Source organism: Centroberyx affinis, unplaced genomic scaffold, assembly GCF_046629955.1.
Source record: "Centroberyx affinis isolate AG114_WGS23_722 - 3 ecotype Tasmania unplaced genomic scaffold, CSIRO-AGI_Caff_v1 ptg004315l_1, whole genome shotgun sequence".
Taxonomy (NCBI): Eukaryota; Metazoa; Chordata; class Actinopteri; order Beryciformes; family Berycidae; genus Centroberyx; species Centroberyx affinis.
In genome coordinates, this window is record NW_027282025.1 from 130089 (window position 1) to 147470 (window position 17382).

Sequence of the window (17382 nt, forward strand, 5' to 3'; positions counted from 1 at the left end):
AAAAAATTGGATCTTTAAGGCCAAATCTGGCAATGTTTAGTCCATCTCTAATTGCCATGTTCAACGGATAACATCTTATATACAGTACACTATTCCAGGTCGAAGAATGCACACACTGTAATTCTTTACAACATCCTGACTAAATCTACCTAACTGCCAAATGCTAAACCCAATTGAAATTGTCTATAGTCGGTACAGAGTCTCAAGGTTGTTCCCTGAGCTGAAGGACCTCCACTGCTCTCAATTCTGATCAAATAAATCTTGTTTACTGGAGGGAAGCTGGAAGTCAGCAAGGTTAAATGTTTTTTCCCCACCAGAAATGAAACAGTTTGAGAGATAAGAAGTTGCTCGGACTGAGATAAAGCTGACAGAATCCTCAGGTTCTAACAGAGAGGTGGGTGAACTATAATGATGTGGATTACTGTCACTCTGAAGCACACCTTGGCAGAATTACAGTAATATAATGTTTGCCGGCTTTTGTTTACATGCCTTGCAAGTGCAGCTTCTACTTTTGATGGGGTGTTTTAGAATGTGTAGCGATCAAGGCAGTTCAAATATCTGAAATCATTTTCCAAGGCATCTGCTCTGAAGTGGGGCTGCTTCTTAGATGAATCAGACTTACTAGAATTAGTGAGTAGAGCTAATGAAACCACTGGTGTGTAAAGGTGCATTGGCTTTGCTCTACATCCCCGCCAATACTGCAGTTTCATCAATTCAACCTAGCGGCTTTGAAGTGTCAATGGGGATTTGGGCTCTTCATTCTCTCTCTAGTCAACATGCAAGCGCAACAGTTTCCAATCATATAATGGTTATCAATGACGGGAAAGAAAAGGAGAGAATCCAAGCACAATAAACTTGCAAATCTGATTATATCTGGTAAACAGTTGATAGCAAAGATGTAAACAAAACATCTGCTCCTTTTGCCTCAAAACAGGAGATCAGTAAACTGACATTATACATTTTAAATTAGAGCACTTGAGAAATACATCTATGTGTATATATCCAAAGTCAATAGACTACATCAAATCTGTACTACAATTATTATCACAAAATCTAACTACACCAAAGTTACTGTTGGTAAAATAAATAAATACATACATGCATAAAATAAATAAAAGAATGTGGATTGATAGTTTATAGAGTTTCTGTATGGATTATAAAAAAATATTAAATCCTTACTTCCAGGATGTATTTCTGTAGGGACTGGATGTCTTTCAGAGCCTCTGGGTCCTGGTGGATGACTACCACCTCCTTTAGTGGGTACTGAAACACACACAGACACACGCATTACAGCTGGTAAATAGCTACAGTACCACACACACACAGAATAGGGTTGTCACAACACACTAACAATACCGACACCATACCAGACCAAGTGCACTGATACAGAGCCATATCACAACACCAAATGCACTTTATTTACTATACCTCATAGGCCTGTGTTTATGACTGGGGTGGGGTAAAGGTGATTACTTACCTTGACGGGCAGCGTCTTCCTGTCTCGGATCACTCTGCCCAGCTCAATCACCGACTGCATCTGAGAGACGGCACTCTCAATGCGCTTATCAATCACACTCTCCCTATAACACAGAAAACATAAGCAAAAAAAAAGAACGTTTCACTGTATCGTTATGTTTGAATAATCACTGATTTGGTCATACTGAAAGATGGAGTGGTAAGATGCTGCTGTCCTTGACTTTAACCAAAATGTTATAATTAATGAGGCCTTTTATAATTTCTGTTAACAAGGAAGGTGTCATCGAGCCGTTCCCCTTCTTATAATAAGAAGGGAACGGGGTGAGAGGAATGCACATAGCAGATAATACTCAGGCAATCTTTTATCTTGGGAACATTTCATTCTGTACGTGGGTTTGAGTTCTGCACAATTTCAGGGCACAATTAAGAAGAGGTCGGGGCATCATTATAGTATCTCAGTGATAACAATCCTCATCTTCTGGCAATTGCCGATTCAGAAATTCAAAATGCTCCTCCATTGGAAAGGACGAATAATAAAATGTAACAAGGTTAGTACTGCACATCTTAATGAAAGACAGGGTAAAGAAACATCAGCACCAGAGCTCCTCTCAGGAACATCTACTAACGAGGTACACTGTGACTTCCACCCCAGAATTCTGATTAGAGCTGAGCAACCGCTGATAATGACACATAATAATGCTATTAGCACTCGCTGTATGTAGGAACATAGACTGTATGTGTATGTGTGTGTGTGTGTGTGTGTGTGTGTGTGTGAGCGTGTGCCCATTTATTCATGCTGTGTGCTTCTCCGTGCGTGCGTGCGTACCACACTAGAGTAAAACTAGAGTAGAAAGGACACCAGGGACAGCCAATCATTTAATGAGTTGATTGAGGAGCAGCTGTTCCCGCTGCCTGATTGGTGGCTGACCTTTGGGAGAGGGTGAAGTAGTCCCATTCGACTGTGGGAAGGACAAGCAGTTAATAAAGCAAGCCAGGCTGAGTGCTGCCTAAGTGACAAGGGAGATTATGTGAACCATTTTATTTTCCTTATTTTAAATCAAAGGAATATTTGATCTTGTTATAACTTTTTATACTTACAGAGGATGATATGATTAAGCTGAGACAATTATGAATTCCTCCCTGGCACTGCCAGGGACTGACCAGCCTCTAAAGTACACATTTTGCTTTTCAAGTGAAAGGATATTGAATTCGTTCAGTAATGACTGTCTACCTTTTATGGTTTTTGCCCTGTCCCAACGTCCATTTCTAAAGATAATTTTTTGGGGCATTTTTTGCTTTATTAGAATACTAGTAGAGAGAGACAGGAAAGACAGGGCAGTGAGGGGATGACATGCACTGCGATTGGGACTTAGCCTTAATGATTAAGCCAAAAAAATGGACACTATATTGTTTTAGGGCTGATAATCAAGACAGGACCTGTGTTCTTCTGTGTGTGTGTGTGTGTGTGTGTGTGTGTGTGTGTGTGTGTGTGTGTGTGTGCGCGCGTGTGTGTGTGTGTGTTGTGCTTTCTCTCTCACTCTTCTGAAAGTACATACATACACCCTCATCACTCTCTAAAAGAAGATGTCAACACTATACCATCCCCAGAGGAAAATACAAACTAGGCTAATTGATGGAACCATGAGTTGATTTTTAGAGAAGATAGCAGTACATTTGCAAAATAACAAGAACACTGGAGGGGGGTTGTGCACAAGGATTTAAAATTACTTGCTTTCCACATATCAGATGACTTGGTTGTTGGTTAGGACTGACTCTGTGCACCGCTGTGGAAAACGCATCATCTGTGATTCACTTTTATCACGCCAAAACAAAGAGCCATGAATTCCATTTGACACACGCGCACACAGAGTAAATCTGCTTAGAAAACACTCAAAAGCATATCTTAAGTTCCAGAAACAAAAAAAACAAAAAAATAGTATCAATTATATACAACACAATTAATCATTATCCAATTTGAGAGTTTTGATAATTTCCTCAATTACAATGAAGATGACAACTCTGAGTAGAAAACCTGGTCTTAGTTGAAAGTGGTGGAATATAAAGTAGGCTAATCAATGTGAACACAAGTGTGCCTGACAAGACAACACTTTACAGGAGAGGAGGAAAGAGTAATGTTGGTACAAAATTAGAGCGAGCTGTCTACTGTGGGCTGATGGAGACACAAAAAAGGAGCGGTAAGACACAAAGAGAACAGCTGCTGTGAATCCCAACAGTTATTTCAGAAACTTCTGAGAAGTCTATACCGAGGAGTTAAGAGAGTGGGGGGTTTGGGGTGAAGTTAGGTCGCGCAGTCTGGCTGAACCCGATTAGACTCTGGATCAGCAGTGGATATCCTAAGGGAAATGGGGCTAATGCAAGGGGTTTTTGCTGTTTGAGCTGCAAGGGTGGCCCAGTGGTTACAGAGACTGTTATTCAACCAGATGACCCTGGTTCAAGCACCCCATGTCGACAAGCATCCGCCCCGCTGAAGTGTCCTTGAACAAGACATTGAATCCCTACCAGTTCCAGGGGTGCTGCTCTATAGCTGACCTCCTGTGGAGCAAAGAAGGGAATTTCCCTACAGAGACCAATAAAGCATCACATTATTGTTACTTTAATTACAGTGGCATGAAGCTGCAGATGCCCCTGGAATTAAGGCATTATTTAAAAGGAGGATTTTCCCAACCTGACTTGGGGCAGCATAAGATAGTGGATGCTGCTGGCGTCCTTCTCCTCAACGGAGGCGGGGTCGATGAGGTGACGCAGGTTTTGGTACATCATCTCTGTGATGAAGGGAGTGAAGGGAGCCTGGGGGTAAAAAGGCAAGAGAGAAAGAAGGAATGAAAGACAGAGGGAAAGGGAGACAGAGCCAGAGAGTGAGAGCCAGAGAGAGATGATTAGGATGATACTTTAAATTCTCTCTAATGAAGATGAAGATCAGTACATAAAACACACTTTTGTTGCAGTTTTTCCTCAGTTGGTACAATAGTTCTAATATAATTTTTCCAGTGTGAGGTTACTTTGCATGTGATACTCTCTTCTATTTCAACCACTGATAATTAACTTTTATAGCTCACAACTGATCTGTATTGATCTGGGTTAGGCTAACTGGCTCGTTAGCGTGCCTCTCGCCTCGCATGCAAACATCTTCAAGTCAGTGTGTTATAAATAAGAACTCCTACTGCTCATGTATTATTCATGAACATGCACACACAGACACACACACACACACTATCTCTTACATACCAGCATTCAGCATTCTCTTTGTCTCTTGCACACACACACAGAAGCAAAACCTCACCACAGCAAATCTCTACCATACATAATATCTTCTCTCTCCCTCACACACACACACACACACTCACTTACACAGAGAAACAGCATGACTCACCATCAGCCTGCACATGGAGAACAGAACACTGAAGAGGGTTTCCAGCGCCCACAGGCAGTCCTCAGTGCCACTCTCTCCCTACAAAGTTCACACACACACACACACACACACACACACACACACACATCAACACATACAGTCCCCTTGGCATTGCACAAAGATAGAAGAAGTGCCCACATATACATACATGCATGCATTTGCCCCCAATCCAGTTCAACCAAATGCTTACTAGGAGGGCCATAAACTGACTGCTATAAAAAGGCCACAGATGGAGGCTATGATACTGACTAAAGGCAAGAGACTCACTGGTTGTTTAAACCACTGTTTCTAGCATCTTAATGATTTATTTATGTGTACATCACCACTAAAAAGACATAGGACATAAACAGTAAAGAAGAAGACACATATTTACACAATCTTTTGTTAAGGATACAGTAGCAAAACATTTCCCCCTCATCCCCTGTGGTCCCATCACCTATAGGCCCCTCACCAGTAGTCTGTACTTGGCTTTCATATGCATATATATATATGTAAAAACCTACGGCTAGCATCTTTCTTGAATAAACACTAGACAAATGCAAACTCATAGCTGTGACCTCACCTTTAGACGGCGTCGGTTGGTCCTGACGTACCAGTTGGTGAGCATGTCCACAAACTTGACGAGGCGAGGCACCACAGTGTACAGGCGGTATGCTGCAACAAGACTCTACTGTCAGTTTACACATAAGGAGAGTAGAAACAGAGATGGACGGGCTACCTGATATGATGGAACGTAGGAGTTTAGGGAACTGTCCTTGCCAAAGGGGGTCGTGGTAGAAAGGATCTGCGAGCAACGGATTTAGGGGTGTGTGTGTGTGTGTGTGTGTGTTTTTAAGTGTTTTTGTGAGAGTGTGTGTCTCACCATCCATCTCAGCCTTGAAGAACTGGATGAGGGACTGCGTGAAGGACTGAATCCATTTGTCCATGATGTTGTCGCTCTGCTTCGCTGTGTTCTCGTTGTACAGGAACTGAATGTCGTCCTCCTAACGCATTAACGCACACAAACACAAAAAACAAAATAGAAAAATACATGATACAAAAACAATACTTGTACATTTGACAAGAACGCATACTACCTTGTTTTGCCTCCGCACTTTCTACACCAGGAATAGCCTAACGAATATCCTGGGGTGTGTGTGTGTGTGTGTGTGTGTGTGTGTGTGTGTGTGTGTGTGTGTGTGTGTGTGTGTGTGTGTGTGTGTGTGTGTGTGTGTGTATACCTTCTGTAACCTCTGCACATTCTGCACCAGGAAGCGGTAGGCATTGTACCAGGGCAGGAAGACGTCCTTCAGCACATCTCGGACACCATCCTCTTTGAATCGCAGGTTCTCTGCTCTCACTACTGGAGAGTTGATGAGATACAGTCTGCAGGGAGAAACAGTGAAGGGGTTAGGGAGTGTGTGTGAGTGTGTGTGAGTGCGTGTGTGTGGCAGGAAAGAGTTTGAGTGAGTGGGAGCAAGTGTACGTGTGTTTATACCAGCAAACAAGTCTGGGGAATGGAAGCTTCAATGTATGTATTCATGTATGCATGTGTGAGTGAGTGAGTGAGTGAGTGAGTGAGTGGGTGAGCAATTGACTGCGCAAACAAGTCTGTGTGCACTTACACGAGTAAATGTGTGCATGTTGAGAGGATGAAACATGGAAAAGCAGAGCAATAGTCAGTATAAACTTTGCCAAACTGAGCTGCGTTGCCCTAGTTACACATCCACTTGACTGGAGTTACTTAAAATGTATTTTGAGATACAGGAATGTGCTAGGAGCAGAGAGGTTTGCACCTAGACTCAAACAAAAACTAGATCAGATCATGAAGATACTAAAATGCAACCTAAGGGTGAAATAAAAAAAAAAAAAAGAGTAATGCGTCACATGCCATAGTACTGAAAATCCATAATGGCCTCCAGCTCTGAAAATTCCAGCACTGATTAAGTGCTAGAGGTGAAAAGAGACCATAGAAGTAGAAATACTTAAATCAATAAAAATATCAGTTATTGGCAAAGTTTCAGTCTCCAAGTCAACCATGAGAAGCAGCTCTCAAACTACCACCACCAAAGTTTTAGAGCAAAGATTCTCAACCTGGGGGTGTTAAAACATATTTCAATATTTTTTTATTGCTTGTTTGTTTTTGTGTGTGAAATAATTATGTAATCTTGGTGCCCTCCAAGTGAATAAATGAAAATCATTATTTGGCATCACAGCTCACCAGTCTGTGCATGTCCACCCAAGATACGTTGTTGCAAGTGGCTTTATTAAGCCAAAACAGTGGGGATTTATTTTTTTAGCAGAGAAAACAGCCTGACCTGGTACTGTTCTACACAGGTCATAAATTTACTATTAAGGTAAGGCTGAGGTGTGTGGGAAGCAGTGAGCTATAGACAACTACATTTCAGGTAGTTAAATACATTTGGAATAGTTGAAGAAAATAAGGACAATTTGATTTATCTTAATTTGTCTCATCTTATAAGTGATGATTCCACATTTTGTGTTAATCTCTGATCCATTGAAATGGATGGAATGGAGACTGAGTTGAAATGAAGATGATTTTAGTGGCAGAAAAGCTATCAATATAATACAGTAGATTGTGGCAGGCATCAGCATGTTGTTGGACTGGTAAGAAAAGTTTTTAATGGTGTTTCTGGAAGTAAGCCGATATGATGCAACAGCATGCAATATGCCTGGAGTGATTCAAACGTTTGCAACTTGAAGATGTATTTGAAAAAAAGATGCAGAATAGACACAACCATCAACTGGTCAAATACTTTTGGGCACCCTGAAATGAGAGACCATGAAGAAAAAGGTTGTCTCTTCATGCAATTTGATTAAAAATACCTTGAAACAAAACAGTCTGCACTTCAACCTCACAGTCACTGGTTCATTTTCTATTTGAAGAGTTAGAAGACCAAAGAAAATGAAGTGGGTTGCCGTTCAAATACTTCTGGAGCTCACTGTACAGTAATAGCTATACTGCAAGTACAGTTCTAAGGCACACATTCTATTGTACATGGAGGCCTTGGAGGGAAATGGACTACGGCCCTTCTCTACTCATGTCTCCAGCTCGCTCTACATCGGTGTATATGAGCATATGGTGCAACTGGATGGTGCTTTATTCATTAAGCCATATGGCCATGCCACCCCTACTGCTCAGGGCACTGGAGAAAACGTATGAGGAGAGAAAATGCGTGTGCCTATGTACAGTATGTGTGAATATGTTTGAGTGTGTGTCTACGTACGTGTGCGTGTGTGTGTGTGTGTGTGTGTGTGTGTGTGTGTAGGACTAGGATAGTTCCTACTGAAGTACAGATTGTGATTTACATCTGTTAGATCATCCCCCACTAAGGTAGGTTAACACACAATCCTGCCACCCACACACAAATGATTCATAAGCATGTACACCAACACACACAAAGACACACAAAGACACACACACACACACACACACACACACACACACACACAAGCACAGAGCTGACCTGAGGGCATCGGCTCCATAGTTCTGCACTATCAATGCTGGATCCGGGTAGTTCTTCTTGCGCTTGCTCATCTTCTGTCCATCGCTACAGGGATGAAACAAAGGCATGAATGCACATACACACGCATGCGCACACACAAGTGCATGCAAGAAACCATGCACTTGGTATTCAAATTAGTCAAGTCCTTCCAGGTCAGCAAGCCTGTGAGCACACTAGCTAGAACAGTGCTGGGTTTGGACCCCAGGGCAGAGGAGAAACAGCCCCCCTTTGAGAGCAATTCTAAGGACTAAATGTTACAGCACACATACTGGTGTACACACACACAACGCTGATCATGAACCGATCACTACACAAAACATTCAAGTCAGAAGAGGCTGAACAAGAGAACGAGGAAAGGAAAAGGAAAAGGAGATGAGATATAATGGTGTTGTAAAAGAGAAGAGGTGGGGGAAAGCGGGATTAGCAGAGGTAGACAAGAAAACAAGGGTGAAGAGCATGGGAAGATAAAGAGTAGAAAAGCAGAATGATGGCTTAAGAAGATGTCTTAGCAATGTGTTCCAAATGGACTTCATGAAAATTAATTTGATTTGCAAATGAAAGAATGAAGAAGGGGAGGGGCTGTCAGTAAGGGAATAGACTGACCTGGCGAGTACCAATCCGTTAACGATGACATTCTTGAAGGGCGGTTTGCCAAACAGGGCCGTGGAGAGCACCAACAGGGTGTAGAACCTAGAGTACAGAGAGAGACAATAGAGGAGGTCAGGGTAACACCTTGGACTGAAATGTAAGGATTCATACCTTCCTGGAGGAGAGTCGACCTTGCACTATTCTATCTATTCGTCTTTTGATCCTGTCTGCCTGCCTCTCTCGATCCATCTATCCACCCATCCATCCATCCATCCATCTATCCGTCTATTTATTCTCTGCTCTAGTCAATTCTCTCAATGAAGTCTGCAGGGAAGCAGTCTCTCTCTCACCTGTCAACCTCTATCCATCCATCCCTCCCCTCCCTCCATCCATCTGTCTATCCATTGCTTACCATCCTCTGGTCTGGTCAATGCCTTCGGCGATGAAGTCTGCTGGGAAAGTGTCCTCGAACTCCTTCCGGTTCTCGAAGGGGTAGTGGGCCTGGGCGTAAGGCATGCTGCCGCTCTCAAACCAGCAGTCAAACACCTCCGTGATCCTGCGCAGGACGCCCTTACCGCACCGTGATGGTATGGTCAGACCGTCAATACTGGGGAGAGAGAAACAGCAGGAGTGGAGACAAAAGGTTGACTCAGCGCTTAGAACGCATTTGCTGAAGATGGACAGCAGAAATACTAAGCATTCAGCTCTGTGTTATTTTTTATTTCGTTTTTTTTCAGTTCTCAGCTGTGGGGAACATTTTAAACACTGTAGATCTGAGCTCACATGGAAAGTCACCTTTGTTGTATCCTGGGTAAAATACAATCTTTCTTCAACATTGTATTTCCAGGGAAAATTGACTAAGCACATTTGCCTTTTTTTCCCCAGCAACAACCTGGCACACTTTTATAGAACCATACACACACATGCCAATAAGCTCAACACAGCCTTGCCAATGGGCCTGTTGAGGGAGGGGACAGTGTTAAGCGGGAATCATACTCCAAAAAGAAGTGGGTTTTTGGGTGGTTCAATATGTCATTTTTGGTAGTGAGCTATGCACAAGATTTTTCTAACATTCACCTTCCTTTGGTGAACGCAACAGCCATTCCTTTCAGGTGTTGGCCACTTCACATCTTATCATGCATATTGATTTGAACCTGTCCATTCAGCTGTTGACGAGAAGAATCCAAGAATTCAAAGCTACATTTTTCTAACCTCAAGACTACTGCCACCGCTTTTGCAGACCAGCAAACAGAATTACAATCATAGCTAACTTGACAAGTACACAATCTGTATAGCCCCAAGCCACATTTGTGACAATGACATATAGCCTAGACCAAATGAAACATCACTTTACTTGAATGTGATCTCAGCTCTCTGGCTCCCCATTTGATCAGCTGCCTTAATCACTTTTATGCCGACTTGGCTTGCTAGGTAACATTATCAAATAGATACAAACACACACACACACAGACACACACACACTGCTTATACAACAATAATTTATTTGAAAATGTAACAGCATGCTTCGTTTTTTCTTCATAAAAATGTTTAGTTATATGTGTATATAAACAAGACTAAGAGTCGAACAGCCCCGCAACATTGCATTGCACAGTTACTGACTTTTACAGAATGCCCTACAGAAAGACTATAAAACACAGGTTTCTTACACATTTTCCATTTTAAAATGTCATACTTCTTCCTACCTTTAATCACTGCAGATTTTTCAACCACTGTTTTACACATTTGACAAATTGCTACATAGCTAGTCACGCAGGCACTGTAGATTTTTCAAAGATTTCCCATATCATGGTTATATCTCCCATACTTTTAAAATTGGAAATTGTCGAAATCATTTGCATTACTTTTCCACGCTTTCGATATCTGCGTAGAAACCCTTACGCTACAACCAAATGACAGAGGAGGATGAGGACTGCGACCTCTTCCTCCCCCAATCAATTAAAGATAGCCAGCTCCATGGATGTGATTAAAGGTAATTAGAGGATACAGCGGAAGGGGAAAGTGATCTGCGTTCCCCAACACCCGTCTGGTTAAGGCAGACAGGTCACTTTAGAAGGACAGAGGGCACAGAGAACATGCACGGACTCATACACCGGCATGCAAAAAAGCACCAACACGCACAACATATCACAAACGTATATCTCACACACGCCACCACACATCCACCCCATCTAATGCAGACCACTGCATACACATACAGTCTATATATCTTGCACTCTCACACTGTCACACGCCTTGGACACACGCACATGCATGCACATACACAGACGCACACCATTGATTACACATTCAAGTGGCTGCCTGATAATCTCAGTGGTTGATCAGTGACTCACCTCTCCCGATGTAGATCAGTTACTTTGACTCCGGTCAGCTCCTCCAGTTCCTCCACAGACCCTACACACACCACCTGAAACACACACACACACACACACACACACACACACACACACACAGATACATCTTCTTTATACAGAATAAGCCACATCAGAAAACTCATTCATGTAAAATGAATTCCATAATGGGCATTTAAGATGGACTGGCCCCTGCAGTGCAGCATTAGCAGACGGTTAAGTCCTTTACATTATGGCAGCTAAATACAATTTTGGTTTCGTTCATGTACAGTAGGGGATAGGAAACCCTTTTTTCCTGGGGTTTTTTTATTTAGGTGTTGAAACCAACAGTCTTTGCCCTAGTTTGGAATTATTAAGGATTTAAGCCCTGCAGGGGTTAACTGGTGCTAAACTTCATCAGAAGTTGTGTTTTCCTACTTGTTTGTTATATTACATTGTCACAACACCACACTACTCTAAAGTAGGCCTACTTCAACACACTTCCTGAGTAACTTTACCTTAGAAAGTATGTTAAAGTGTGTTATCTGGTCTCCTCAGAGAGTTAACCTGTAGGCTCTGCTCTAGTTTTACCACAGCGCCAGGTAACATGGCCCAGATACAGCCTGATACACCACCCTCAGATATGGAGAAGAGAGAATAAAGAAATACAGCCAGAAAGACAGGGACAGAGAGATAGAGAGCACAAAGAATATATACTGAGAGATAGAGATCATACTGGCACACACACACACAGACACACACACACACACGCACAGACACACACACACACATCCAGACAGTTCTAGCTTTGGGTGTATGAGTTGCGGCTAGGGGGTGTGTGAGGGAGGCACCAGGGAGAGAGAGTGTTCTGGAAACAGTCACAATGCTATTTCCAGCAAGCAGGTCGCTGGCTGTCCCTCTTTCAGCCAAGGGACCAACACTTCATCTTTCAAACGCTCAAACAACCCAATTCTGACACCCCTATTCAGTTCAGTCTACTTCACATCATCGACTGGGCTTGGCAACGAACATTCATGACAAGACGAACATTTACAGTTTGGCTCTCCCCTCTACTGTCTCTTTCCTTTTCTGCCGATTTCCCTCCCTCTCTCTTACTTTCTTCCCTTTTCTGTCTTTTACTCCCTCGTTTTCTTTACCGGATAATTTATTCTGTCCCCTCCTCCTTCCCCCTTTCTCCATCTCTTCCTTCCTTGCCCCCATTTTTGTTTGTCTTGAGGACCTTTGAAGTCGTCTTAACCAGCAGGAAGAGAACCCAAACACATTTTGGTTTGTGTTTATTGGTTGTTTACATTTATGAATCATTCATGTTGAATTTACGGAGGCGCTCACTAATGGCGCCTGAGGGAGCTGACTCGGACTGCAGTACGGAGTCACGCTAGACTCTGGTTTGACACCATGGTCATCTCACTCTGCAATGCTAGAAGTCTCTCTTAACACACACACACACACACACACACACAAAAGGCTAGCAATGTTAACTTATACGAGTGTCAAAAACAGGTCAGCAAGTAAAATTCTCTGTCTGCCAATTTAAGAGAGAAAATGAAGAGCTGTATTTGTCCTTTATGCACCCTCACAGTACGCCATGTTGCTTTGGAGAAACACAAAGAAAATCAATTTCTATGGTGTGAATAAATAATAATGGGAGTTATGTGGATTTGTACATATCAATTAGGCCCTGCTCTCGTCTTTAGCCCAGATTTATTTGTGACTGTTCCCTAAGAACCGCCAGAGTATTTGGTCATGACACGGACAAATTGTGTGATCTCTGCAAAGTGAAATGATACATTAGAAACATTGAGTACTCTACTGTAGCAGAATAAACATGGATATATATGTGTTGCTGACCTCCTGAAAGTCATCGCTGACCCAAAGAGGGATTGGCGTGCCCCAGTAGCGGTTCCTGGAAATTGCCCAATCACGCGCATCCCTCAGCCAGTTCCCGAAACGCTTCTCACGCACAAAATCTGGGACCCTGGAGAAGCAGGAGAGAAGAGTGGAAGGCAGAGAGATGTGATGTGTGTTCTGCTTTCAGTGACATCAACATATAACATGATTATAACAATAGAACAATAAAGTCAGTATGTAGGGGGGGTGGGGGTAATTTCACTTAAAATTTATACCGCTGCCATATCCTCATGCTAAAATCTCATTAAGCATAGCTATTTGTAGCTGCCACTACTCCTAGAAACCATTTAATGTGCTGTATGCTTCATCACAACAAGAGCAAGCATAGGTCCCATTATTATGCATTATCATCCCTTTATTGAGCTGGCCTCTATTCCAATTCCTCCTCTTCTAAAAATAAACTGTGTGATGCCCTCTTTATGAAGCTCAACTGCAAAGGTTAACATTGCCTCCAAGGCATCTCCCTCCTTTGTACCCCTTCTCTGCTCTCTCCTTTTGCCTCTCCCAATTTATAGCTTTCAACCGCTATCGCGCAATCTCTCCCTCCCTCCTTCTCTCCATTTTTCTGTCCCCCTCTCTTGCTGTGCCAGGCGGCACTGCTCAGGAGAATAGTGCAAGGGGTATAAATCGCCGTCAGGATCCACGCGCCAAGCAACGAGTTCATCAATTCCCATTTGTAAGAGCCATTTCTATTTAGGCCCCTAATATATCAATTTAATGATTTTTTTTCCTGCTCAGCCCCCTCCTGTCCTCTGCACCTCCCCTCTCCTCTGCTCCCTCTCTCCGTTCGTGCTAAATGTAGAATTTAAAGTGTGCTGTCTTGTGCTGGAGACGCGCAGCAGAGCTATTTAACATGTACAGGCTTCTATTATAAGTCGAAGACACTGGGGATGGATACGAGAGGGAGAGAGACACAGAGATTGTGGTCAGGGAGGGGAGTGATTGAGCGATAGAGATAAGAGTGCGCATGTTAGAAAAAGACAGACAGGAGAATGGAAAGAAAGTGAGAGCAAGAGAAATAAGGGAAGGATTAAGGCTGAGAAGGAAAGGTTGGATGAGAAAAGAGAGAGGGACGAAAAAGAGAAAGAAGGTGGAAGGACGGGGGGTGGGGGGTGGGGGGTGGGCAACTGGGGTAGAAATGATGACTCTGATCCCTGCCTGATTCCTAGGTCATTTCAGGATAAAAGATAACAGCACTCGCTCAGAGGAAAGAGGAGACCAGTAACCCTTGCAAGCATTCATTTACTCGCTGACTTCTTCTCTCACTTAATTTATTCAGACCCAGACAGAGATCTGGAGAAATCAGTCGACACTGTTTTTCAATACATGCTTAGCCCAAGCCCACCCACTGCACCATCTGATTAACGTGAGATAAAATCACGTTGAGAACATGGTAACCAACACTATGCTTTCTGGACTTTTTCAAATATTGTTTCAGTCTCTCATCAACTCTAACGTGAACTTCATATAGAGGTGCTGAACTCTGCAAGGATTTTACTTTTATTATTAGGATACTGATGAGCTGGCAACCTCACAGACAGCCAATCTTCCTGGGACCAGAACACTCAACTATGAAAGTGGTGATTCTAATCAAAAAGAGAGTTATTCTTTTAACAAATAATTAAGCTTTAAGAATAAGCTTAATTGGAAAGCTGGATCAGAGAATCAACCTCAGTGTGCAGCCACACACACACACCCACACACACAGGGAAGGAACGTGTGTGTGTGTGTGTGTGTACAATGTTTCTGCATGTGTGTGAATGTAACAAAGTGTGGCAGCTAAATTTGTCACTATGAATATTTGAATAATGAAGCAGAGTGATCCTTCCCTCTGTCCCTACCATAATCATCACATCAGTTACACGCTGTCACCATAATTGTTTCACCATGTCTACAAATATCTACATTCTTTGCACTGTAGTTACTCAAATGAATTCAAATAGTGTTTAATATTACTTTCACATACATATGGACATGGTCATACATAATTACTATGACACTAGCACACCTCAGCTAAGGAATTAAGCCTTAAAAGGTAGTGTGTGTGTGTGTGTGTGTGTGTGTGTGTGTGTGTGTGTGTGTGTGTGTGTGTGTGTGTGTGTGTGTGTGTGTGTGTGTGTGTGTGTGTGTGTGTCTCTGTGTACATGTGTGTCTGTGCGTCTTCACCTAGCTAGCGGCTAGTCATTCATCTCAGTTTGACAGTCCCATTACCAGAGGCAGCTACTGTGGCTCAGAGAAGAGCGCTGGGAGCACCAGGGGTAATACCACTTAGCAAAGGCATCCTGCTGACACATACTTTTTCTATACATTTTGCCATTACAATTAGAAAATGTTTTCTATAAAATATTGGTTCATTAGCATCATGATAAAAAGGTTTCATAAGGATTCCACCCCCGGCCATGCTAGGGTGCTAATGTTAAAGTTACTAGTAGCTAACTGAATGAGAAATACTGAGATTGGTCAGTATTGTACTGTAATGCCATCAATGCAAAGAATAGACTTCTATTAACCCTTTGTCCATGAGCCATGTAACAATTAGCGTTTAAAAATAAAGATAATCTATATAGGTCAATAGCATAAGGCTCTGTGTAAAATCCTCACACTTTCAATTACTGCACCCAGTGGTGGCTGGTCTGAAGCATGGCATTCTGCAACTGCAATACAGAAAGGCCTATGGCTGTGATGAACAACATGTTGTAATGCAGAATCATGGCTGTAATTGTTTTGGTAAAGTGGCGGAACAGGAAAAAAAGTTATTTTTTAGAAGAAAAAAAAACAGCACCACAACAGCTATGATTTCCACAATTCTTTCTCGATAAACGAAAAAAATGCTTCAGTCATGTAAACATTATTATTATTATGTGGAGTTGTCAGTTTATGCAATCATGTAAACTGCTTAAATCAAGACTATTGCCTTCACACTATTGACAATAGTTGCATTCTTGTGCGCATGTAAACGTAGTCAGGGATAATGCATTTGCACACAATTTAGAGCCATCAAATGAATATTAATAAAAATTACTGATAAGGTATGTCGCGTCATTTTACAACATTAGATTATCTGATTTAGGTTCGACGTGTTTTTTGTTAGACCCTTTGTTGTAAGTGGACTTTGTTGAAGATGCAATGTTACTGTAGTGGGAATTGCTAACTGTGTGTTAACTGTGGGTTAGTTGTCAACTTGTGAGCTATTACTAGTGATTGTACTTTTCATTGGTATAATTTCAGGTCACTTTTCAAAACTTGAAAATGGGGCGGCTGTTTGTTTGTGAGTGTTCAGCTTTGTTACCGTCAACTGTAGCCTGTTGGGATTATCGGCTGTCTTGGCTTGTAGTATTTTAGACTGCTTGTTTGCCAAGACAATCACAGCTGGCAGACATGCAACTAGAGATAAGATAGTTTTCACTTGTTTCAGAACGAAGCTTACCAGTAGCATTTTCCATTGTTCTCCATTAGTTTCTCCACCATGTGCTCCACTCTAACAAACCAGCTGGGGACGGCTTTGTAGATCAGGGGAGTGTCAGACCTGGGGAGGATATGAACACATAGAATCACATGAAACATAAAGTAAGGCTGCACCACACTGACAAAAAAAATAAAAATAAATAACAAAGAAACATTTCTTGCAGAATATTGCAATTGCAATACAAATTGTGATACATGATACACATCTTTCATTTTGGGGGGATAGAAATGGGATGCTAACGATTTCTTTTGTTAGAATATAAGATATTTTCTCAGATGTGCAACTTTCTTTCTGAATTTTGAACATCACTCCCTCTGATTAAATTTTAATATATAAAATTGTTGCCTCTTGCACTTTGCTAACTTTTGCACTTAATACTGTGATCATTGATTTGTTTCTAAATATCATGTATGCTTAACTGAATAAATAGACTACTTGATAGAATACAAAGCAAAACAGAAGGGACATGTGCATCATGCAGACTCAACTTTTGTTCAGCAAAAAACTGTGCTTTTTTTATGCAAATCCTTCTTAAAATGGCTCTTTAGGGGGCTTTCTGGGGTGCAGCCATAATCTTTTCTTGCACTATACAAGACTGTAGACTGCTCTGAATAACCAGAAAATACATGTCTTACAGTT

At 42.0% G+C, this 17382-nt stretch overlaps 1 protein-coding gene across 1 annotated transcript in view; it reads right to left on the reverse strand.

Moving 5' to 3' along the window:
• Window positions 1-16803, reverse strand: part of LOC139664559 (isoleucine--tRNA ligase, cytoplasmic-like) — a gene marked incomplete at its 5' end in the record, with an annotated part of 32898 nt that extends 16095 nt beyond the window's left edge. Inside the window, 13 exons of the mRNA XM_071543413.1 lie at window positions 1180-1263; window positions 1478-1580; window positions 4163-4284; window positions 4868-4945; window positions 5469-5560; window positions 5769-5889; window positions 6127-6271; window positions 8374-8457; window positions 9016-9102; window positions 9413-9607; window positions 11352-11425; window positions 13218-13344; window positions 16705-16803. Coding sequence (XP_071399514.1) covers window positions 1180-1263; window positions 1478-1580; window positions 4163-4284; window positions 4868-4945; window positions 5469-5560; window positions 5769-5889; window positions 6127-6271; window positions 8374-8457; window positions 9016-9102; window positions 9413-9607; window positions 11352-11425; window positions 13218-13344; window positions 16705-16803 — 1411 coding nt within the window. The remainder of the gene's footprint in view (window positions 1-1179; window positions 1264-1477; window positions 1581-4162; window positions 4285-4867; window positions 4946-5468; window positions 5561-5768; window positions 5890-6126; window positions 6272-8373; window positions 8458-9015; window positions 9103-9412; window positions 9608-11351; window positions 11426-13217; window positions 13345-16704) is intronic.
• Window positions 16804-17382: the final 579 nt, after the last annotated feature.